This window comes from Nycticebus coucang, chromosome 22, assembly GCF_027406575.1.
Source record: "Nycticebus coucang isolate mNycCou1 chromosome 22, mNycCou1.pri, whole genome shotgun sequence".
Taxonomy (NCBI): Eukaryota; Metazoa; Chordata; class Mammalia; order Primates; family Lorisidae; genus Nycticebus; species Nycticebus coucang.
Genome location: NC_069801.1, coordinates 20,205,569 through 20,230,023, shown reverse-complemented (window position 1 = coordinate 20,230,023; position 24,455 = coordinate 20,205,569). Strand labels below are relative to the sequence as shown.

Below are 24,455 nucleotides of genomic sequence, written 5' to 3'. Positions count from 1 at the left end.
TAGGAATAATTGAGGATTTATAGGAAAGGGAAACTATAAAATCAGGCTTTTGGAAAGATTAATCTGCCACCAGAAGATTTGAGACCAATTAACCTATTAAAAAATTGTTTCAGGGTGGCGCCTGTGGCTCAGTGAGTAGGGCACTGGCCCCATATACCGAGGGTGGCAAGTTTGAACCTGGCCCTGGCCAAACTGCAACAACAAATAAAATAAAAAAAAAAAAAAGCTGGGCTGGCTCGGCACCTGTGGCTCAAGCGGCTAAGGCGCCAGCCACATATATCTGAGCTGGCGGGATGGAATCCAGCCTGGGCTGCCAAACAACAATGATGGCTGCAACCAAAAAAATAGCCGGGCATTGTGCTGGGCACCTGTAGTCCCAGCTACTTGGGAGGTGGAAGCAGGAGAATCGCTTGAGCCCAGGAGTTGGAGGTTGCTGTGAGCTGTGACACCATAGCACTCTACCAAGGGTGATAAAGTGAGACCTCTGTCTCTAAAAAAAAAAAAATTGTTTCAGATAGGATAAATAGTGGAAATTGAGATGCAGGAACAACAAGTGAGAAGCATGGTTTAAAAAGAATCAAAGCAGACTCCTTGACTGAATTGACTGACCTTATGAATATACTGGAAACCACACAATCTGGAAATGAAAATACACCTAAAAAATACAACCTGAAAATGACATGCGTAATCATGTCATTAATCCAAACTTACCCTCTGCGATGTCTGAGCATGAAGTGCCAACGGCTGTGTCCCCCACTGTCAGCTACACTTGAACAGCGGCTGAAACGGCTCCGAAAGGCCTCCGAAATAACTGGGGTCTGCCATTCAGTCCCCAGGGAACCGCCCTTCTGAATCACACTGGAACCTGAAACAATTGGCATTTCTCACCTTCACTGTGAAATCAGCAGATATGACCCTTTGAGACCATTTTTTAAAAATCACTTAAGGGGGGCAGCGCCTGTGGCTCAAGGAGTAGGGCGCCGGTCCCATATGCCGGAGGTGGTGGGTTCAAACCCAGCCCCGGCCAAAAAAAAATTCATGGCTGGGCGGCGCCTATGGCTCAGTGAGCAAGGCGCCGGCGCCGGCCCCGGCCCCATATACCGAGGGTGGCAGGTTCAAACCCAGCCCCAGCCAAACTGCAACAAAAAAATAGCCAGGTGTTGTGGCAGGCGCCTGTAGTCCCAGCTACTCGGGAGGCTGAGGCGGGAGAATCGCCTAAGCCCAGGAGTTGGAGGTTGCTGTGAGCTGTGTGATGCCACAGCACTCTACCGAGGGCCATAAAGTGAAACTGTCTCTACCAAAAAAAAAAAATAAATAAATAAATAAAAAAAATCACTTAAGGGGTGGTACCTGTGGTTCAGTGGGTAGGGCGCCAGCTCCATATACTGAGGGTGGCGGGTTCAAGCCCAACCCTGGCCAAGCTGCAACAAAAAAATAGCCAGGCATTGTGGCAGGCTCCTGTAGTCCCAACTACACAGGAGACTGAGACAAGAGAATCGCCTAAGCCCAGGAGTTGGAGGTTGCTGTGAGCTATGTGACGCCATGGCACTCTACCAAGGGCGATAAAGTGACTGTCTCTACAAAAAAAAAAAAAAAAATCACTTAAGGCTTGGCACCCGTAGCTCAGCACTTAGGGCACCAGCCACATACACCAGGGCTGGCAGGTTCAAACCCAGCCCGAGCCTACCACACTATAACAACAACAAATAGCCAGGTGTTGTGTTGGACACCTGTAGTCCCAGCTACTTGGGAGGCTGAAGGAAGGGAATCGCTTAAGCCCAAGAGTTTGAGGTTGCTGTGAGCTGTGACGCCACGGCACCTACCGAGGGTGACACCATGGCACTCTAGCCTGGGCAACAGAGTAAGCCCAAACTCTTGGGCTTAAGTGATTCTCTTGCCTAAGCCTCCCAAGTAGCTGGGACTACAGGCACTCCCCACAATGCCCAGCTATTTTTTTTGGTTGTAGTTGTCATTGTTGTTTGGCGGGCCCGGGGCTGGATTCAAACTCACCAGGCTCTGGAGTATGTGGCTGGTGCCCTAGCCTCTTATCTCAAAAAAAAACAAAAAATCACTTAAACCTATGAGAGAATAGCGGTATACGTTGCATGTTAGCTATGGGATGGTGCTTACAGAAATGTGGCATTAAGAGGTTGCTCAGCCAAAGGTGCCTGAACTGGTCTGACTTGGCTCTAGAAGCCTTTGCCTTGCTTCCTTCTCCAGCCCAGGTTCCCCTGGCTCCCCTCCCACCCTCCTTTCTCTCTCCTGTACCTCCAAGGTAGTTAATTTTCCAGCTAATCAGCTGTCATTAGTGTTTATTTAATGTGTGGCCCAGGACAACTTTTTTTTTTTTTTTGAGACAGTCTCACTTTGTTGCCTTCAGTAGAGTGTTGTAGTGTCATAGCTCACAGCAACCTCAAATTCTTGGGCTTAAGCGATTCTCTTGCCTCAGCCTCCTAAGTAGCTAGGACTACAGGACTATGACCAGCTGTTGTAGTTGTCGTTGTTTGGCAGACCCGGGCTGGATTTGAACCCACCAGCTCCGGTGTATGTGGTTGGCGCCCTAGCTGCTGGGCTACAGGCACCAAGCTGACAACTCTTGTTTTTCCAAAGTGTGGTAGGAAAAAAAAAGTTGGACGTCCCTGACTGGGAGGCAAATGATGAGAACACAAATTGCCCTATTCCTTTCTTCCAAGATTAGTGCTTCTCTCACCTTTTTAACTTACTTTCTTTCACTTTTGCTCCTTTTCTGCTACCCTTACTCCTGCTTTCTTGAAAGCAATTTAATTTTCCTCAAAGACTCTTTATTTTTATTTTTTTTGAGACAGAGTTTTACTTTGTTGCCCTTGGTAGAGTGCCGTGGAGTCACAGCTCACAGCAACCTCCAACTCCTGGGCTTAGACGATACTCTTGCCTCAGCCTCCTGAGTAGCTGGGACTACGGGCGCCCACCACAATGCCTGGCTATTTTTTGTTGCAGTTTGTCCGGGACCGGGTTCAAACCTGCCACCCTCAGTATATGGGGCTGGCACCCTATCCACTGAGCCACAGGCACCGCCCTTTTTTTTTTTTAAGAGACAGAGTTTTACTTTATCGCCCTCGGTAGAGTGCTGTGGCATCATAACTCACAGCAACCTCCAACTCCTTGGCTTGGGCGATTCTCTTGCCTCAGACTCCCGAGTAGCTGGGACTACAGACACCCACCATAATGCCCAGCTATTATTTTTTTTTTGCAGTTTGGTCAGGGCCGGGTTCAAACTCACCACCCTCGGTATATGAGGCTGATGCCCTACCCACTGAGCCACAGGCACTGCCCTCAAAGATGCCTTCTATTCTTTGAGTCATAATGGACTGCTTAATTTGAAAGAATATGCACAATCTTTATATACTCAGTATTTGGCAATAACTGTTAACAAAAGACATAAGTAACAGTCAGAGCTCCTAAGCACATGAGATTAGCCAATGCTGCTATACCAAGTTGGTATAATTCTAGCTAAGAAATCTGACCTCTTGGTGAGTCTATACAGGTTCATCTCTCTAGTCAGTGTATAATTTGCCAGGTCTTTGTAAATAGTTAAGATTGATGTCCTCGGCACAGTGGTTATGGTGTAGCCACATACACTGAATGTGGCGGACTCGAACTGGGCCAGCTAAACAACTGCAACAACAAAAAAATACCCAGGCGTTGTGGCAGGCACCTGTAGTTCCAGCTACTTGGGAGGCTGAGGCAAGAGAATCGCTCAAGCCCAAGAGTTTGAGGTTGCTGTGAGCTGTGATGCCACAGCACTCTACCGAGGGTGACATAGTGAGACTGCGTCAAAAAAAAAAGATTGATGTCTTTTTTTTACCATATTCCTGGCAACCTGGAACTAGTCCCTGTTATTGCTATGAATCTTCCATTCTTTATTGCGGGGGGATGGGGGAGACAGAATCTCCACTGTTGCCTCAGCCTAGCTCACAGAAACCTTAAACTCCTGGGTTCAAGCAATCCTCCTGCCTCAGTCTCCCAAGTAGCTGGGACTATAGGCGCTGGCCACAACACTGGCTAATTTTTTTCTATTTTCAGTACAGCTGGGGTCTTGCTTTTGCTTAGGCTGGTCTTGAACTTCTGAGCTCGAAGAATCTTCCCACCTTGGCCTCCCAGAGCGCTATGATAATAGGCATAAGCCACCTCAACTGGCCTAATCTCTCACTGTTCATCACTACCACCTTCCCACCCACCTACTCCATACCCTAAATAAATTCTAAATACTTGTTAAAATAAAAATGTTATGCTTATTTCAAAATTCAAGTTTGAAAGCTAAACTTTTTTGTTATATGTCCAATCAGTACTATCCTTAACAAACATTAAGACCATTATCCATCTGCATGAGATAATAATGAAAAGAGAAAAAGCTATCAGAAAGGCAGTGAGTTTTGTTAGGAACGGCTACAATCCAATGTATTATAATTATCATAGAAACTGTACAATCTGGCTGGAAGTAGTGGCTCACGCCTGTAATCCTAACACTCTGGGACGCTGAGGTGGGAGGATTCCTTGAGCTCAGAAGTTCAAGACCAGCCTAGGCAAGAGCAATATCCCAGGTCTACTGAAAATAGAAACAATTATTTTTCTCCAGTGTTGTGGCAAGTGCCTGTAGTCCCAACTACTAGGGAGGCTGAGGCAGGAGGATCACTTAAACCTAGGAGTTTGAAGTTGCTGTGAGCTAGGCTAATGCCACGGGGCTCCACACTCTAGCCTGAGCAACGGTTAAGACTATCTCAAAAAAAAAAAAAGAAAGAAAGAAAAAGAAAAAGAAATTGTACAATTCTAAAACAGTATGTAGCCCATAGCAGTTATTCAATAAACATATCTTTTTTGAGACAGAGTCACTATGCTGCCCTCAGTAGAGTGCCATGGCGTCACAGCTCACAGCAACTCAAACTCTTGGGCTTAGGTGATTCCCTTGCCTCAGCCTGCTGAGTAGCTGGGACTACAGGTGCCCACCACAATGCCTAGCAGTTTTTTGGTTGTAGTTGTCATTGTTGTTTGGCAGACCCGGGCTGGGTTCGAACCCGCCAGCTCTGGTGTATGTGGTGGGAGCCCTAGCTGCTGAGCTACAGGCACCAAGCCTATTCAATAAATATTTGCTGAATGAATCTTGAACTGATTCAATCAATACTTAGAATAGTGCTTACTCTATGCAAGGCAGCATGCCTAGGAGGACACACCAAATATCTATCATGAGTAAGGCAATGCAGATTTTTCAGTTAGATAAAACACTCTCAGTTGTATAAAATATGGCCTCATCTTTATAAATCCCCCAGAATTCAAAAATTCAACATTCCTAAAATACTACTTCCTACTTATTTGAAATGTATCTACTTAATATGCCTAGGTAGTACATATATATATTTATATATGTTTAATATACAGCTGGCCCTCCATATCCATGGGTTCAAAAAACATGAATTCAACCAATCAAAAATATTCAGGGAGGGCAGTACCTTTGGCTCAGTGAGTAGGGTACCGGCCCCATATATGGAGGGTGGCAGGTTCGAACCCAGCCCCGGCCAAACTGCAACAAAAAAATAGCTAGGCGTTATGGTAGGCGCCTGTAGTCCCAGCTACTCGGGAGGCTGAGGCAAGAGAACTGCCTAAACCCAAGAGCTGGAGGGTGCTGTGAGCTGTGACACCATAGCACTCTACTGAGGGTGACAAAGTGAGACTCCATCTCTTAAAAAAAAAAAAAAATTCAGGAAAAAAATTGCATCTATACTGAATATGGACGGAATTGTTTTTCTTGTCATTATTCTCTAAACAACATAGTATAGCTACTATTTACATAATATTTACATTGCATTAGGTATTATAAATAACCTAGAAATCATTTAAAGTATATGAGAGGATTTAGGTTATACCAAATACTGCCCCATTTTAAATCAGGGACTTGAGCATTCTCAGATTCTGGTTTCTGCAGGTCTTGGAACCAATCCCTTATGAATACTGAGGGACAACTATATATACTTAATATATATACTTGGCATATCTATTTAACTTTGAAAACTATTAATCTAGGGCGGCGCCTGTGGCTCAGTGAGCAGGGCGCCGGCCCCATATACCAAGGGTGGCGGGTTCAAACCCAGCCCCGGCCAAACTGCAACAACAACAACAAAAAATAGCCAGGCGTTATGGTGGGCACCTGTAGTCCCAGCTACTCAGGAGGCTGAGGCAGGAGAATAGCCTAAGCCCAGGAGTTGGAGGTTGCTGTGAGCTGTGTGACACCACAGCACTCTACCGAGGGCAATAAAGTGAAACTGTCTCTACAAAAAAAAAAAAAAAAAGAAAACTATTAATCTATTCTAGTGATAAATTCTCAAGTGACAACCCAACCAAGACTGCTGACATCCCAAAAGAATTCCGATCTTTGTAGGCTAGCAGATGACTGAACCATCCAGAGGACAAAGACAACACAGACACAGTAATTTTTGCTGTGTTTTTCTGGTTTCAAACGGAACTATTTGCCAAAGTCATTCTGTTACAATCCTTTATGTGTTGTCCCCTCTCAATCACATGGTCTTGTGGAAAGCCATGTAGGACCTGAGAGAAATAACTGTTCCCTCAGAGAGATCTGTTTTTATATTCAATGTAGTCGGATATTATTTTTGTTCTTTTAGTATGAGCATTTCAATGAACGCTTATTTGCTCAGTATTTCCCTTAAAGAATATGAAATAATAGAACAAAGATCAGAATTTTTTTTTAACCTGCTTTTCCAGAAGAATTTTTTTTTTAGAGACAGAGTCTCACTTTATCGCCCTTAGTAGTGCCGTGGCATCACAGCTTACAGCAACCTCCAGCTCTTGGGCTTAGGCGATTCTCTTGCCTCAGCCTCCCAAGTAGCTGGGACTACTGGTGCCCGCCACAATGCCTGGCTATTTTCAGTTTGACCAGGGCTGGGTTCGAATCTGCCACCCTCAGTATATGGGGCTGGTGCTCTACCCACTGAGCCATAGGCGCTGCCCAGAATTTTTTTTTAAACAGAATCATGCTCTGTCACCTGGGCTAGAGTGCTATGCCTCAGCCTAACTCATAGAAACCTCAAACTCCTGGACTCAAGCAATCCTCCTCCCTCAGCCTCCCAAGTAGCTGGGACTATAGGTGCCTACCACCACAAAGCTAATTTTTCTATTTTAATAGAAATGGGGTCTTGCTCTTGTTCAGGCTACTCCCTAAGTCTTAATCTCAAGCCACCCTCCTGCCTCCACTTCCCTCAATGCTAGGATTACAGGTATGAGCCAACAAGGCAGGCCCAAAGATCAGAATTTAACCCAGAAAACTTTGATTACTCACCTGGTGAAGTGGTGTGAGAGATCCTCTCAGCTGGGTATTTCTCCTGCATGGCCATCACAGTTATCTGAGCCAACTGTAGGATGAAGAAATAACCATATATACTGATAATCCACATTTTAAAAAATGAAGGAATAATCAGTTAGATTTCCTCAGTTATCTTTAATTCCCTATAACTTAGTTCCCATTCGATTGAAACCGTCATATAGAATATTCAAGTATTCCACGTTTTACTTACAAGGATATTTTAAAAGGCAAAGCAACACCCAGCACTTCTTCATCCTACTTCTTTCCCTAAACCAACCAGAGAAAACCTAGAACCAAACAGAGATTCTCAACATAAATTTCATAAGATCCTAAAACCCTCCAGCTGTTACAAAACCCAAAAATATTACTTTTTTTTTTTTTTAAAGAGACAGAGTCTTACTTTGTCACCCTCGGTAGAGTGCTGTGGCATCACAGCTCACAGCAACCTCCAGCTCTTGGGCTTAGACGATTCTCTTGCCTCAGCCTCCTGAGTAGCTGGGACTACAGCTGCTCCCACCCAGCTATTTTTTTGTTACAATTACAGTACCCTACTCACTGAGCCACTGGAGCCACCCAACATTACTTTTCTTTTCTTTCTTTTTTTTTTTTTTAGTCAGAGTCTCACTTTGTCACCCTGGGTAGAGTGCTATAGCATCTACTTCAAAGTCTTAGGCTCAAGCGAACTGCTTGCCTCAGCCTCCTGAGTAGCTGGGATTACAGGTGCCCAACACAATGCCTGGCCTTTTTTTTTTTTTTTTAAGACACGGAGTCTTGCTCTTGCTCAGGCTGGTCTCAAACTCACCAGCTCAAGGGATCAACCAGCCTCTGCCTCCCAGAGTGCTGGGATTACAGGCATGAGCCACCACATCTGGCCTCAAAAATATTACTTTTCGGGCGGCGCCTGTGGCTCAAGGAGTAGGGCACCAATCCCAGATGCTGGAGGTGGCGGGTTCAAACCTAGCCCCGGCCAAAAACCACAAAAAAAAATATATATATATATATCTTACTTTTCATTAACAAACTTTGCCATGAGTCTTTTTTGCCATGAGGACACACGAGAAGATGGGGTGGAAAAAGAACTAAAGAACCAAAGCCTGGCACAGTGGTACATGCCTATAGTGCTAGGTACTCAGGAGACTGAGGCAGGAGGATTAGCCTAGGAGTTTGAGATCAGCCTGGATGATACAGTGAGACCTTGTCTCAATAAAGAAACATGTCTAATCTCCGAAGCTAAGCAGGGTCGGGCCTCGTTAGTACTTGGATGGGAGACCGCCCGGGAATACCTGTAGGTGCTGCAGGTTTGAGGTCCAGCGCGGTGGCTCACCCCTAAAATCCCAGTAGTCTGGGAGGACAAGGCGGGTGGACTGCTTGAGCTCAGGAGTTCGAGACCAGCCTGAACAAGAGCAAGACTCTGTCTCTAAAAACATCTGGGCATTGTGGTGGGCGCCTGTAGTCCAACTACTCGGGAGGCTAGGCAAGAGGATCTCTTGAGCCCAAGAGTTTGAGGTTTCTGTGAGCTATGACGCCACCTCACTCAATCCCAGGGCAACTAAGTGAGACTCTGTCTCAAAAAAAAAACAAAAAAAAGAAAAAGAAAAAAATCAAGCCAGTAGTGATGTATTACAGCCTCAGTTATGATTAACATAAAACAAATTCCTTAATTCTTCCAGTAACGAAAGTTAGTCATATGATGCACAGGAATGAACAGAGCTTGTGGAGTTTTTATTTTTTTTTTTGAGACAGTCACTTTGATGTCCTCAGTAGAGTACCGTAGTGTCACAGCTCACAGCAACCGCAAACTCTTGGGCTTAAGTGATTCTCTTGTCTCAGCCTCCCAAGTAACTGGGACTACATGCGCCCGCCACAATACCCAGCTACTTTTTGGTTGTAGTTGTCATTGTTGTTCAGGTGGCCTGGGCTGGGTTCGAATCTGCCAGCCTTGGTGTATGTGGCCGGCGCCCTATCCACTGAGCTACAGGCGCCAACAGAGCTTGTGGTCTTAGGTAGAACCCCAGTCTTTAGCTGGGAACTTGAGGTTTTCTTCCCATTTCCCCACCCCTTAAAACATTTATATGTACAAGGCAGCGCCTGTGGCGCCAGCCCCATATGCCGGAGGTGGCAGGTTCAAACCCGGCCCTGGCCAAAAAAAAAAAAAAAAACAAACCCAAAACATTTATATGTGCAGTATTCTATGGATAAGTTGCTGAGAATACAGCAAAATATATGTGAAGTCTAAACAAATATACCTGAATACTAGCTGTTTACTGACTATGCAACCTTGGGCAAATTTCTTCATATGTCTCTGCCTCATTTATTCATATAAATATGAGGATAAAGACATGACCTAATTCTTTTATAATTAACTTACAACAGTACCTAACACATACTAAATGCTTAATTAATGTTTTTATTATGATTACTTGGCAGTTCGTGTCAATACAAGTGGCATAGTAACAGTCCCTGGAATATAAAAAAGTATGAATTTAGAAACTAAATTTATAAGAGCCCATCAAAAGTTGGGGAACATTCACAAAACACAATTCTTAGAGATGAAAATCAATTTTGGAGGCGAAAAAAGGGTTACATGGCACTAGTTCTCTAATGTACTTTAGTGTAGTGGCCTTTACTGTATTCTCTTAGAAACAAAAATCCAAACTCTCACTAATTCACTGCTTCAAAGAAATGGTAACATCTTCCAAAATCCTAGTTCTTCACATACTGGGTGAGAGAAGCTTTGTTCAGTAATCAAAGCTTCAATTTATGGCTAGTATCATTCAATGAGTTAATGATGACATTACATTACTAACTTATTAGTGATTTCCTTTCCTGTGACTATCAAACCTTTTCTTCATCCCTTTCTTTAAAAGATAACAAAATGTCTTGAAATATAGACACTACTTTTGTTTTTTATTCCATTCTTTATTTTGATTTATATGGTACTGGTGTCCAGTACTTTTTGGTCAAACAGGGTTAAGGCAAAAACTAAAATTTCACGTTTCTTTTTTTTTTGGCCAGGGCTGGGCTTGAACCCGCCACCTCCGGCATATGGGACCGGTGCCCTACCCATTGAGCCACAGGCGCCACCCTCACATTTCTTTTTTAAAAACTCTTTGTGACGCCACAGCACTCTACTGGAGGGCAGTAAAGTGAGACTGTCTCTACAAAAAAAAAAAAAAAAAAAAAAACTCTTCACAGTTAAACACATTGCCAATTCCCCCTCCCCCATTAAAAAAAAAAAAAAAAAAGACTTCTTTGGGCGGCACCTGTAGCTCAAGGAGTAGGGCGCCGGTCCCATATGCTGGAGGTGGCGGGTTCAAACCCAGCCCCGGCCAAAAACCACAAAAAACAAACAAACAAACAAAAAAAACTCTTCACAGTTAAGTTACACTTTGTAAGTGTTAAAGAAGGGCTTAAATTTGGAAAACATTTTGTTGGCATAGTAGAAATTGGGTGAAAAGAATAAATTATGTCTAATGAGAATGTGCTATCATTAGAAATAAAGAGCTAAAGTATGTTTCTGTCAGTTAAGTAGTATAAATGGACCTTTTCTCTATTAAACATGGCTTTTATATATTCCTGGACCAATAATTTTATTCACTGATTCAGTTTCTAATAGCTATTTAATGTCTTCTACAATTCTGATAATTTTAAATGATAACAAATTTTAACAGCTCTAATTTAAAACTGAAACTATATATTGAAATAAATTTGATATATTTTTGTTAAAAAAAAAAAAAATGGCAACCCCATTCTGAGACCTTTCCAAATTCGGATGAGTTGAAAATAGGATGATGAGAGAACTCCCAGTTAAATACAGAGTTTCCCCATGACTCAGCAATTCTATCTTATGTATAAATTGAAGAAACATGAAAAAACATATGTTTAAACAAAAACTTGTAGAAGAATGGTCATAGCAGATTTATTTACAATAGCCAGAAAGTGAAAACAACCTGAATTTCCATCAACTGATGACAGGATAAATAAAATGTGTTATATCCATACAATAGAATATTATTTGGCAATAAAAGGAATAAAGTACTAATAGGTGTTACAACATGGATGAACATTAAAAACATGCTAAGTGACAGAAATCAAACACTGAAGGCTTGATCCTATTTATATGAAATGCCATAATAGGCAAATCCATACAGACAGTAGATTAGTGATTCATGGCAAGGGGGGAGGGAGGGTAAGGAAATAGGGAGACTCCGGGAGGCACCTGTGGCTCAGTGAGTAGGGCGCCGGCCCCATATGCCGAGGGTGGTGGGTTCAAACCCAGCCCCGGCCAAACTGCAACAAAAAAATAGCCGGGCGTTGAGGCGGGCGCCTGTAGTCCCAGCTGCTCGAGAGGCTGAGGCAAGAGAATCGCGTAAGCCCAAGAGTTAGAGGTTGCTGTGAGCCGTGTGACGCCACGGCACTCTACCCGAGGGCGGTACAGTGAGACTCTGTCTCTACTAAAAAAAAAAGAAATAGGGAGACTCCTTAACACGGAGCTTCTTTTCAGGGTAAACAAAATGTTCTGTTATTAGAGAGTAGTGATGGCTGCACAACCTTGTGAATATACTAAAAACCACTAATTTGTACACACACAAAATTTGTTTTTATGATGTATGAATCATATCTCAATTTTTAAAAAAGAACAACAATTTGCAACAAACCATTTTGAGACACAGTCTTACTTTGTCACCCTCAGTAGAATGCTGTGGTATCATAGCTCACAACAACCTCAAACTATTGGGCTCAACGATACTCTTGTCTTAGCTTCCCCAGTATCTGGGACTATAGGCACCAGCCACAAAAGCTGGCTATTTTTTAGAGACAGGGTCTCACAATTGCTCAGGCTGGTCTGGAACCTGTGAGCTCAGGCAATCCACTTGCCTCAGCCTCTCAGAGTGCTAGGATTACAGGTGTGACCCACTACACCCAGCCTGTAAAAACCCATTCTTGACTTTTTCCTACTAATTTCAGAAACAGATGAGCTACAAGAGATTTTTAGGACCATTAAGGAGACAGAAATTTCCTAGGATAAAAGTGCAAGAAATTAATGAATTTAAGAAGCAACACAAAGAACCAATCACATAGCCAAGAAAAATATAAATGAATAGAAGGCAAATGGAAGGCCAAGCGGGTGGCTCACACCTGTTATCCTAGGACTCAGGGAAGGCCGAAGTGGGTGGATTGCTTGAACTCAGGAGTTCAAGACCAGCCCCAGCTAGAGCAAGACCCTGTCTCTAACAAAACAGCAGGGTTTTGGGCACCTGTAGTCCCAGCTACTCAGGTGGCTGAAGCAAGAGGATCACTTGAAACCAAGAGTCTGAAGTTGCTATGAGCTATGAAGCCACAGCACTCTACCAAGGGCAACAAAGTGAGACTGTCTTAAAAATAAAAAACCAGGACTGTGCTCCAGTGCTCTAGGAGTCTAATCAGCATTCTACGTGTGACAAAACACAAAAAGAGAAATCAAGGAAGCACCACAATACAAATTGGAGTTCTCACCTCAGACCAGAGCTGCAAGCCTCAAGGCAGTTGGGAACAGCTCAAAAGTCAAGGGAGAGAGCAGATTAAGAAGCGCTGAGGAGAACTGAAGTCTGTGGCTGTGTGGTGTTTTTTATCATAAGGCATAGAAAATCACAAAGCAACATGTCAATGAATCAGCAAGACCTGGATCTAGATAGTAGTACAGATGTGGGAGATATTACAGATACTGAACAAGAACTTGCTAAAGAATGTGAAGAAACGTGGAGAGATATGGAAGAACTATCATTATTAATTCTGTAAGCGAAATGTTTAACTGCTGAACTCAGACAATGGCAAAAAGAAACACCTGAAATAATTCCCCTAACTGATGATTTTTTTTTTTTTTTTTTTGTAGAGACAGAGTCTCACTTTATGGCCCTCGGTAGAGTGCCGTGGCCTCACACAGCTCACAGCAACCTCCAACTCCTGGGCTCAAGCGATTCCCTTGCCTCAGCCTCCCGAGCAGCCGGGACTACAGGCGCCTGCCACAACGCCCAGCTATTTTTTTTGTTGCAGTTTGGCCGGGGCCGGGTTTGAACCCGCCACCCTCGGTATATGGGGCCGGCGCCTTACTGACTGAGCCACAGGCACCACCCGACTGATGATGTTTTAACAACATTAGGACAAGAAGAGTTCTAAAAATTGAGACATAATCTTGAAATGGTCCTATCTACTATTCAAAGAATGAAAAGTTAAAGGAGGACTTGGCAAGGGAGCAACGGTGATTAGATGAACAGCAACAGATAATGGAATCTCTTAATATACTACACAGTGAATTGAAAAGTGAGGTTGTGCCATTTTCTGAGTCAAGAATCTTAAATGAACTGAAAACTAAAATATTTAATATAAAAGAATATAAGGAGAAACTCTTGATTACCTTGGGTGAATTTTTAGACCATTTTCCTTTGCCTGATGGAAATGTGGAAAAGAAACAGAAAAATGTTCAAGAGCCAACTGCACAGCTGATAACACTGCATGAAATGTTAGGGATTCTTATAAATAGATGATTTGATGTTCCATATGATCCATATGTCAAAATTAGTGATTCCTTTTGGCCTCCTTATATTGAACTGCTGCGTAATGGAATTGCCTTAAGACATCCAGAAGATCCAACTCAAATAAGATTAGAAGCTTTCCATCAGTAAAAGGATGATCTCTTTTTCACATAGTAAAAGATCTTGTCATTCTAGGATAATGGAAACACAGCACTATTTGGATAAAGAACATTATTTGAAAATCGAAGCACATAGTCTATGTTCCTTTTATCTTTAAATGATATAGGCTGCCATCTATTAGTCATTTTTATTTATTTTATTTTATTTATTTATTTATTTATTTTTGGCCGGGGCTGGGTTTGAACCCGCCACCTCTGGCATATGGGACCGGCGCCCTACTCCTTGAGCCACAGGAGCCGCCTATTAGTCATTTTTAAATGGTCCTTTCATAGTCAGTGCTTTGGCATTTTAAATTGTATGGATGAGAACACAAGTAAATAATATTCTAGACAAAAACATTTAATGTACCTTATTTCCTTTTGCAATATTCTTTGGAAAATTCTTTGTTAATTTGATATTGTTTATATATTTTTCTTTTTAAATTTATAATACTATCTTTTATGCATATTGAGTTCTATTTGATTCTTTATATTTAAGAATTATAGTGGAAAAGTTATTTACCTTGAAGATAGTTTTAAAATGGAAATAACATCTCATGGAGAAGTTGGCATAATTTAAAAATATTTAGCAAATTTGTTTCATATGTACTGCCTTATTTCTAGATTTGCAAAAAACTGGGCTATAAAAATGGATAAAACTAGTATGAAAATAATCTAATTTGTATTATATATCAAGTGACATTATTAATTCGCTCTTGATTCTGTTAATTATTACCAACAAAATTGTGTTCGCAAACATTCTATTAATGCTCTGTGAATTTTCTTTTTTTCTTTTATTTATTTTTTTTTTTGGTAGAGACAGAGTCTCACTTTATCGCCCTCGGTAGAGTGCCATGTCATCACACAGCTCACAGCAACCTCCAACTCCTGTGCTTAAGCGATTCTCCTGCCTCAGCCTCCCGAGTAGCTGGGACTACAGAGGCGCCCGCCACAACGCCCAGCTACCTCTTGGTTGCAGTTCAGCCGGGGCCGGGTTTGAACCCGCCACCCTCCGTATATGGGACCAGCGCCTTACCGACTGAGCCACAGGCGCCGCCCGCTCTGTGAATTTTTTGTAAATAAAATTCTTTTTAAAAGTCAAAAAAAAAAAAAAAAAAAAGGAAGTCAAGGGACAGCTCATACAATTTCTTCACTTTGCCCTTGGTCCTCACCCAGGTTCTATTTCTCAAGCTGCTACCCTCTAAGGATTAGATTTCCAATGTTTCATTTCTCCCCTTGAAAAATTACAATCTTAGTATGAACATCACACTCACAGCTGTTGAGAGAACTACATCAAGACAGGAGAGGATTTGAAGGGATACACAGACAGCTAAAACAGACACAGTAGGAATTTCTCACCATCACACTATTTTCACAGCCTTGATCATTCATTAAACCAGACTTTGTGAAAGACAAGAACTTGCCTTTACAAAGAACAAGTACTGGGACATAAAAACCAGACCATTATAAAGCAGACAAGTCCTGGTTATCACCACTCCTCCCTACCTAGTACACAGCATTCATTTCATTATCCAAATTTTACTGAATGCCTACTACTGCCGGCTCTGTGCCATATGCTGAAAATACATAAGTATAAAAGAAAAACATGGTTCTGATGCCCCTGGTTTACTGGGTTGAAGTGCTAAATGCCTTCTGGTGAACAAATAAACTTGGACACACCGAACTTTCAATTCATCCAAAGTACCAGTTTCTTGTTAGAGCAGGGTTCGTCAACGTCAGCACTTCTGACATTTTGGATAGGATGATTCTTTGTTGTGGGGGCTGTTCTATACACAATCCCCGGAGTTTTGACACTCTGTGCCCCGACCTTAATTCTCTATACATCCTTGAAATCTCACCTCAAACTTCACTTCCTCCGGGAGGGCTCCCTGACCTCTCCAACTAGATCAGCGCCCTCTATGTTGTGCTGTTTGTAAAAATTTCTCCACCCTACACTTAGCGCTAACGACCCGCTTAAAGTCCACTCTTCTCCCGGGACGATGTGCTCCGTGAGGGCAAGGAATGTGCCTCCCGCGGTTACTCTGACCACCGACCCAGGGCCCAGCACACAGGTAAAGCAACTGCTGTGGAGTGAATGACCGAAGAGAAAGCAAGATGACGAGAAGGGAGGAGACTGGGACACCAGAGGGCGTGTGGGGGAGGCATTATCTTAGGAAGCCGAGACCATGAGTGACCCGAGGGGTTGCGACTTAGTCGCCAAGCGCATGCGCTACTCTCCCCACCAGCCCGGCCCCCAACGGGTCCCCAGCCTGGCCCGGGCTACCGGAGGAGGAGGAGCGAGGTCCGTCACTCCCACAGGGGCCCGCAAGCGAGGAAAACTTACGGAAGCCTGAAAGCGGGAGACGAAATCCCTCACTTGGGGGACACCGACTGCGGCCACCACGTCTGCAGTGGACAGTGGGCCAGTTCCACAGCTTGCCCAACAGCCGTTACAAGCCCGCCAGGCCGCGCGCCTCAGTGTGCGCGCCGTCCAGCCCCGCTCCCTTTCTGCCCACTGACCAATGGGGAGCCGAGTCACACCACTCTCCCTCCCCTTTATGCCTGCCTCTGACCAATCGGGAGTCGAGCCGCCCCGGTGCCGCCCCCCCCCCCCGCACGCTGCCCTGCGGGCAGGCCGGGCGGATCTCTCTGCGCATGACCCCGCCGCCTCTTGGAAACTTCTCCGCGGCCGCTAGCTGGGTCTTGCCTTTAGGGGGAACCCTGCTCACCTCTGCTTGAGGTAGCCTGCAGGACCGGAGACAGTTGGGAAGCTGGCGTCTGTACTAAAATAGAAAGGGCACCAAACAAGATTCACGCTCCTCGAGTTTCACCACCCATCTATCAGTCCTCCCATCTGAAGCAGGAGGTCAGGGCTGGGTCTGGTTGGGAGTCTGTGGTCAGCCTGTGACCGGGGCTTAGTGTAAAGGGTCAGTCTTGACTTGCCTTCCGGCCCAGACTTGGTACCAGGAAAAGGAACTGTTAATTTGCGTTAATATGTACTTGCATCAAACTGAAAAATTGTTTCAGGGCGGCGCCTGTGGCTCAGTCGGTAGGGCGCCGGCCCCATATACCGAGGGTGGCGGGTTCAAACCCGGCCCCGGCCAAACTGCAACCAAAAAATAGCCGGGCGTTGTGGCGGCCGCCTGTAGTCCCAGCTACTCGGGAGGCTGAGGCAAGAGAATCGCTTAAGCCCAGGAGTTGGAGGTTGCTGTGAGCTGTGTGAGGCCACGGCACTCTACCGAGGGCCATAAAGTGGGACTCTGTCTCTACAAAAAAAAAAAAAAAAAAAGAAAAATTGTTTCAAAGGAGGAACAAAGCCAAGAGCCAAAGGAATGAATATTTGATGGTGAAATTCTAGTTTTCTAGAAACCTGACTTGGGAGGAAGAGGCATTATAAAGTTATATGGAAAAAAAAAAGGTTCTTGGGTTTGAAGAACCAGACATAAATAGAGTTCATTACTGGATCAAATTCAAATTCACTCTAGAGGCAGTGGCTCACGCATTTAATCCAAGCAATCTGAGAGGCCGAGGCTGGAGGATCCCTTGAGCTCGGAGTTCCAGACCAGCCTGAGCAAAGTGAGACTCCCTCTCTACTAAAATAGAAAAATTAGGCCGGGCGCTATGGCTCACTCCTGTAAACCTTGGACTCTGGGAGGCCGAGGCGAGTGGATCACCAGAGCTCAGGAGTTAAGAGACCAGCCTGAGTAAGAGCAAGACACCAGGCCGGGCGCAGTGGCTCACGCCTGTAATCCCAGCACTTGGGAGGGTAAGGTGGGTGGATTGCCTGAGCTCACAGGTTCCAGACCACCCCCGTCTCTAAAAAGAAAAAAAAAAATAGCCTGGTGTTGTGGCCTGGAGTCCCAGCTGCTTGGGAGGCTGAGACAAGAGGATCACCTGAGCTGAAGAGTTTGATGCTGTGGTGACCTATGAGCCGGGGCACACTGCTGAGGGCAACAAAGTGAGACTCTGTGTCTAAATAAATAAATAAATAGGGCTTGGCGCCCGTAGCTCAGTGGTTAGAATGCCGGCCACATACACCAGGGCTGGCAGGTTCAAACCCAGCCTGGGCCAGCTAAACAATGACAACTGCAACAAAAAACAGCCGGGCGTTGTGGCAGACGCCTATAGTCCCAGCTACTTGGGAGGCTGAGGCAAGAGAATCATTTAAGTCCAAGAGTTTGGGGTTGCTATGAGTTAGGCTGAAGCCGTAGCACTCTAGCCCAGGGGGGAACAAAACAAATTCATTCTAGAGTTAAGGATCCTAGGAATGTGTTCCAAAGTTCCCTCTTTGTTTTTTGTTGTTTGTCTGGGTTTTTGTTTGTTTGTTTATTTGGACAGAATCTCACTATGTCCACCTAGAGTAGGGTACCTTGACTTCATCATAGCTCACAGCAACCTCGGTCTCTTGAGCTCAAGTGATCTTCCTGTCTCAGCCTCCAGAGTAGCTGGGACTACAGGCCCCCACCATGATGCCCAGCTAGTTTTCCTGCCCTCTCTCGCTCTCTCTGTTTTTTTTTTTTTTTTTTTTTTTTTATCAATTATAAGTTCCTTTTTTTAAAATTTCTTTTCTTTTTTTTTTTTTAGCTGGCCAGGCCGGGTTCAAACCCGCCACCCTTGGTGTATGTGGCTGGTGCCCTGATGACTGAGCTACAGGTGCCGCCTTCCTGCCCTCTCTTTTAACCTTTTAAGGCAAGAACATAGAAGCCATAAAACAGAAGATTTACTGGATAATAAAACTGGGTATTATATGCAACTAGAACCAGAAATCTTTGTTTTTTGTTTTGTTTTGTTTTTGAGACAGAGCCTCAAGCTGTCACCTTGCGTAGTGTGCTATGGCATCACAGCTCACAGCAACTTCCAACTCCTGGGCTTAAGCCATTCTCTTGCCTTGGCCTCCCAGTAGCTGGCACTACAGGCACCCGCCACAATGCCCAGCTATTTTTTGGTTGTAGTTGTCATTGTTTTTTGGCAGGCCTGGGCTAGAGTTGAACCCACCAGTTCTGGTGTATGTGGCTGGAGCCTTAGCTGCTTGAGCTACAGGTGCTGAGCCAGAAAAGCTGGCTTGGGAGGTAAAGCTGGGTGTCTAAATGAATAAATCTATGGACTCATGGGTATAAAGTTGAGAATGTTAATTAAAAAATAAATTAAGGGCGGCACCTGTGGCTCAGTGAGTAGGGTGCTGGCCCCATATACCGAGGGTGGCAGATTCAAACCCGGCCCCTGCCAAACTGCAACAACAACAACAAAAAAAAAAAAAACAGCTACTCAGGAGGCTGAGGCAGGAGAATCACCTAAGCCCAAGAGCTGGAGGTTGCTGTGAGCTGTGATGCCATAGCACTCTGTCGAAGATGACACAGTGAGACTCTGTCTCTAAAAAAAAAAAAAAAATTGAAAATTGAAAGCAACTTGATGGCTTCTGTTTCTTTTGTGAAAGGCATATGGGAGGAGAAAGGAAACAGACATGTAGAGGATTAAGAAAGGTGGGAATGAAAACAAAAAAAGGTGGGAATGAAAACAAAAAAAGGTGGGAATGCACTCTGGGGAGGCTGAGGTGGTGGATTGTTTGAGCTCAGGAGTTTGAGACCAGCCTGAGTGAGAGTGAGACCCCGACTCTTCAAAAAAATAGCTGAGTGTTTTTGTGGGTACCTGCAGTCCCAGCTCCTTAAGAGGCTGAGGCAAGAGGATCTCTTGAGCCCAGGGGATTGAGGTTGTTGTGAGCACTCTACCAAGGATGACAAAATGAGATTCTGTCTCAAAAAAAAAAAAAAGGAAAGAAAGAAAGTTGGGGAAGATTTGAAGAGATGATACAGACAATGGAAGAGAAACCTGACTGGAAACATAAGTGTTGAGATTTAAATTTACAAATAGCCAACAGTACATTTGTGTGTGTGTGGTTTTTTTTTGGCCGGGGATGGGTTTGAACCCGCCACCTCCAGCATATGGGACCGGCGCCCTACTCCTTGAGCCACAGGCGCCGCCCAGCCAACAGTACATTTGTACAGTTTTCTTCGATGGATATCTATAGTTTAAAAGTAACAGCATTATCTACTACAATTTTCAAATGTGAATCACTCATTTATAATTAAATATGTATTTATTACATATATTATAAATATTATATTATATATATATATAATACTTCTTTTCTTTTCTTCAAGACAAAGTCTTGCTATGTTGCCCAGGCTGGCCTCAAACTCCTGAGCTAAGCTATCTTCCTACTTCAGCCTCCCAAGTAGCTGGGACTACAGGCATATATATATATTATATATATATATTTTTTTTTTTTTTTGAGACAGGGTCTTACTATATTGCTCGCCATATTTATATTTTAACAGACCCTTTTGGACTTAATTTCAACTCATATTAACAACCAATCTTTAGGGTGGGCCAGGTGGCTCATGCCTGTAATCCTAGCACTCTGGAGGCCGAGGTGAGAGGACAGCTTGAGATCACAAATTAGAGACCAGCCTGAGCAAGAGTGAGACCCCATCTCTACTGAAAAAAAAAAAAAAAAAATTTAAACTAGCTGAGCGTGGTGGCCCATTCCTGTAGTTCTAGCTGTTTGGTAGGCTAGAGAAAGAGGATTGCTTGAGCCCAAGAATTTGAGGTTGCTGTAAACTATGACACCATGGCACTCTACCCAGGGTGACAGAGTGAGATTCTGTCTCAAATACATAAATAAATAAATATTTAAAAAAACCAATCAATCTTCAGATATGAGATTTTCAGTTACTTTATAATTTTCAAAAGATTCACGGCATTCACACATTTTAATAAAACGTATCAAGGGAACTATCACTTGATGATATGACTGTATTTTTTTTTTTTTTTTGTAGAGACAGAGTCTCACGTTGTCACCCTTGGTAGAGTGTCATGGCATCACAGCTCACAGCAACCTCTAGCTCTTGGGCTTAGGCAATTCTCTTACCTCAGCCTCTGAAGTAGCTGGGACTACAGGTGCCTGCCACAATGCCCGGCTATTTTCTTGTTTTTGCAGTTTGGCAGGGGCTGGGTTTGAACCTGCCACCCTCGGTATATGAGGCCAGTGTCCTACCCACTGAGCCACAGGTGCCGCCCGATACTGACTGTATTAATTACTCCTTGAAAAAGGACTGGATTTGGCCAGCTATGATCCACTTCGATTTAATAAAAGAAAATGGAAAATTAACTGCAACCTAGTTTTTTGTTTTTTTTGAAACAGAGTCTCACTTTGTTGTCCTTGGTATAGTACCATGGCTCCATAGCTCACAGCAACCTCAAACTCTTCTGCTCAAGTGATGTTCTTGCCTCAGCTGCCCCAGTAGCTTGCACTGTAGGTGCCCACCACAATGCCCGGCTGTTTTCTTTCTTTTTTTGTTTTTTAGAGATGAATTCTTGTTCTGGCTCAGGCTGGTCTTGAACTCCTGAGCTCAGGCAATCCACCTGTTTCAGCCTCCCAGAGTGCAATAGGATTACAGGAGTAAGCCACCTCTCCCAGCCAACTTGGTTTTTTTGTTGTTTTTGTTGAGACAGAGTTCTACCCTATGCTCTGAGCTGAGTACAATGGCGTTGTAGCTCATGGCAACCTCAGATTCAGGCTGTGAGCATCCTGCTGCTTCAACCTCTAAAGCTGCTGGGATTACAGGCACTGGCCACAGTGCCCGGCTAGGTTTTTCCATTTTTTTCATGAGTCAGGGTCTCACTTTCACTCAGACAAGCCTCGAACTCCTGAGCTCAAGCAATCCTCCCACCTCAGCCTCCCACTCCTGGGATTACAGGCGTGAGCCACTGCATCCAGCCAGCCAACTTAGTTTTAATTGTATAATTAGAGCTACCACTTTCCTACACGTTTAATGTTGTCTGGTGGATTATGTTTATAAACATCTAGGGTTATACAGCATCAAGGCTTCTTTAATGTGGTTAACTAATTTGGTTTAAGTTCAATAGTTTCCTAGTTTACTTAATTTTGTTTCATTCTTCTCTTTGTGAGATATTTAGATAAGAGTATTTTGCCCTTATCCTTCAGGAGATATAGATATATATGGACATCTCTCTATATACATATACATATATAATGTACACACACACACACACATATATATACACACACAAACATATTTCCTCTACCTCCTTTAAAGGCAAGGATTAACACCTTTGCTAGCAGTGTTGTTTAAGCAGTCTACTCCAGACCTGTAAAGTTGATATGAATTCTTAATGAAATGTAATTAGTTATATGCTGATTTAATAGATGTGTGACTTTGATGTACATGAAAAAATAATATGGGTTAGTCGTTTGACTTAATTTTTTTTCCAGGAGCTGTTAAAGCATTAAATAACAATAAAATGTTAGCAAATGAAATGTTAAGATGGTTACATTTTTAGGACACACCAGAATGGACAGAAAAAAAAAAAGACTGTTAAATTTAACAGACTCATAGTGTCCCCGTGTTGAAGCAGGAATCACATGATCAAACTCTCATTTTACATGTGGGGAAACTGTGACCCATAGAATGTAAAGTGATTTCTCATACCATCTCTTACCCCAATCCTTCAACCCTGAGACCTGGAGCACTGAGTCCTTATGGTCAGTTTACACAGAAAGGAGCCAGACAAGGTAGAATTCCCTGCTGTTTATTGACCATACCCTCTGCACCTCCCCCTACCATAATGAGCAACCCAACATTCCTCTGAAGAGTTTCAGAGATGAGAAAAGAATGGGATGAGGAAACACAGCCAAATGTTCAGCAGCCACACTCCTTACCTACTATAGTGGGGCCACACATCAGGCCCTTTTTCACCCCCAACCTCTCTGGTCCCTGACAAGAGGACAGATTACTTGCCTCTCCCTAAATATTCTTCCACTCCACTCTTGCTTCAGGCAAGTAAACTAGAGGCCAAGGACTAGATTTGGGGGGCAAGATCTTAGCCCAGCGTCCAACCTATCAACATCAGGAGAAAGATGGCCATCCAGGTTCCTGCAGGAAAGAAAAAAATAATTACAAAACAAGATTAGGTGGCTTTGAAAGCCTGGGAAACTTTTTAGGCTTAGATAGTTCACTTTGGGAGATTATTTAGTAATCCATTCATTTATTCTTTCAACAGAGCTTTTCTGGGACTATGTGCCATTGTGATTAGAGGTGGGTAGGATGAGGATAACAGTGATAAAAGGCACTGTCTAGTTTAGTGTGGAACCACTCAAGCCCCCTCATTTATAATTCTTACCTGCCTGGCCCTGTATCTTGATTTTCAATAATTTCTGGGTAGTCTTAGGTTTTGATAAGGGATAAAAGTCTCAGCAGTACAGCTGCTGTACTGCTGAGACTTAAGAAGCTGAGACTCAGAGAGATTAACTGATTTCTCCCAGGTCACAAAAGTTGAGTAGAAACAGAATCCAAGACTAGGACATGCCAGGACCCAGTGTGCACCCCTAAACCCTCGTGTAATCCTCAGACCTTCATCATAACAATCCCTTTGTACCAACCTGCTGAGCTTCTGCTGCTGGAGGCATTAGACTCTGAAATCACATAGAAAGAAAGATTGAGCTCAAGGTGCCATCCTGAGAGGACAAGGCCGGCAATCTCCCATCATTTCATCAAGATTAGGCAAAGGGTCCAGTCCCATTTTGACCTCAGAAAGGTGTGAAGATGGACCCTCTACCTCTAATGAGAATGGATTTACTGAGAAGATAGGCTTTCCAGAGAGGGGTAGAACTTCGGAGGACTATTATGGAATAGAAGGAAGAGAGTGACTGTTCTAGACTAGCAAAGAAAATTTACCAAAAAGACCAGCACAAGGGATAGTTTGGGAGAAGAAAGATCTGGTGTGACAGTAAAGGCGAGAATGGGTCAAGAGGGAGGGAAAGGCGGCTTAGACTCGAAGTTTAATGAATGAGAACAGGATGCAAGGAGGGCAGGAGACCTCTCTAGAGCGCAGAAAGCACCAAGAAGAATATGGCTTCGGGGAGGAAACCTGCATTTAGTGAGGAGCAAGAGATCATAAAGATAGAAGGGGACTCAGTTAACTGAGTGGAAGTCTCAGCACAAAAGCGGGAGGCTCTGGAAGAGGAGGGAGGCCCCACAACGATCCAGTTACCGCTTATTCGAATGGGCCCGAACACCACCCAGCTGTCGCCGCGCTCCACGCTCTCTGACGCTCGGATTTGCCAGGCTTGCTCGCTTCCAGGAGGGTTCTTCTGACAAGTCTGTGGGCGATACAGGCAAACGCATAGCGAGGCTGGCCGGGTAAGGGACTTTGCACCAGACTCCAGATAGTCCCCGACTCCTTTCCCGCCCCCAAGTGAGTTCACCAATCCGCAGGCCTAGATCTTCAAAATCCCGCCCCTCCGGTCTTTCCGCAAGCCCCGCCCGTGGCAGGATAGGCCAATCAGCTTCCAGGCCCGGTGAGTTGCCGTGAGTCCGGCCACCAAGAAATTAATTGTTTGGTGGGGTGGGCGGC

At 44.0% G+C, this 24,455-nt stretch overlaps 1 protein-coding gene, 1 long non-coding RNA gene and 1 pseudogene across 2 annotated transcripts in view; 1 reads left to right on the top strand and 2 right to left on the bottom strand.

Moving 5' to 3' along the window:
* Window positions 1–16,499, bottom strand: part of CEP85 (centrosomal protein 85) — a 49,977-nt gene extending 33,478 nt beyond the window's left edge. Inside the window, 4 exon segments of the mRNA XM_053577048.1 lie at window positions 712–754; window positions 756–865; window positions 7,328–7,400; window positions 16,366–16,499. Of these exon segments, the coding sequence (XP_053433023.1) occupies window positions 712–754; window positions 756–865; window positions 7,328–7,382 (208 nt within the window). The 5' untranslated portion in view covers window positions 7,383–7,400; window positions 16,366–16,499.
* LOC128575408 (centromere protein K-like) lies at window positions 12,971–14,013 on the top strand (annotated as a pseudogene).
* A 6,142-nt stretch (window positions 16,500–22,641) lies between the features above and the next one.
* Window positions 22,642–24,236, bottom strand: LOC128575424 (uncharacterized). Its single transcript, XR_008376991.1, has 3 exons — window positions 24,093–24,236; window positions 23,482–23,514; window positions 22,642–22,975 (listed from the first exon to the last, which is right to left on the bottom strand). It is a non-coding gene; the product is annotated as an uncharacterized LOC128575424 (long non-coding RNA).
* Between the last annotated feature and the right edge of the window lie 219 nt (window positions 24,237–24,455).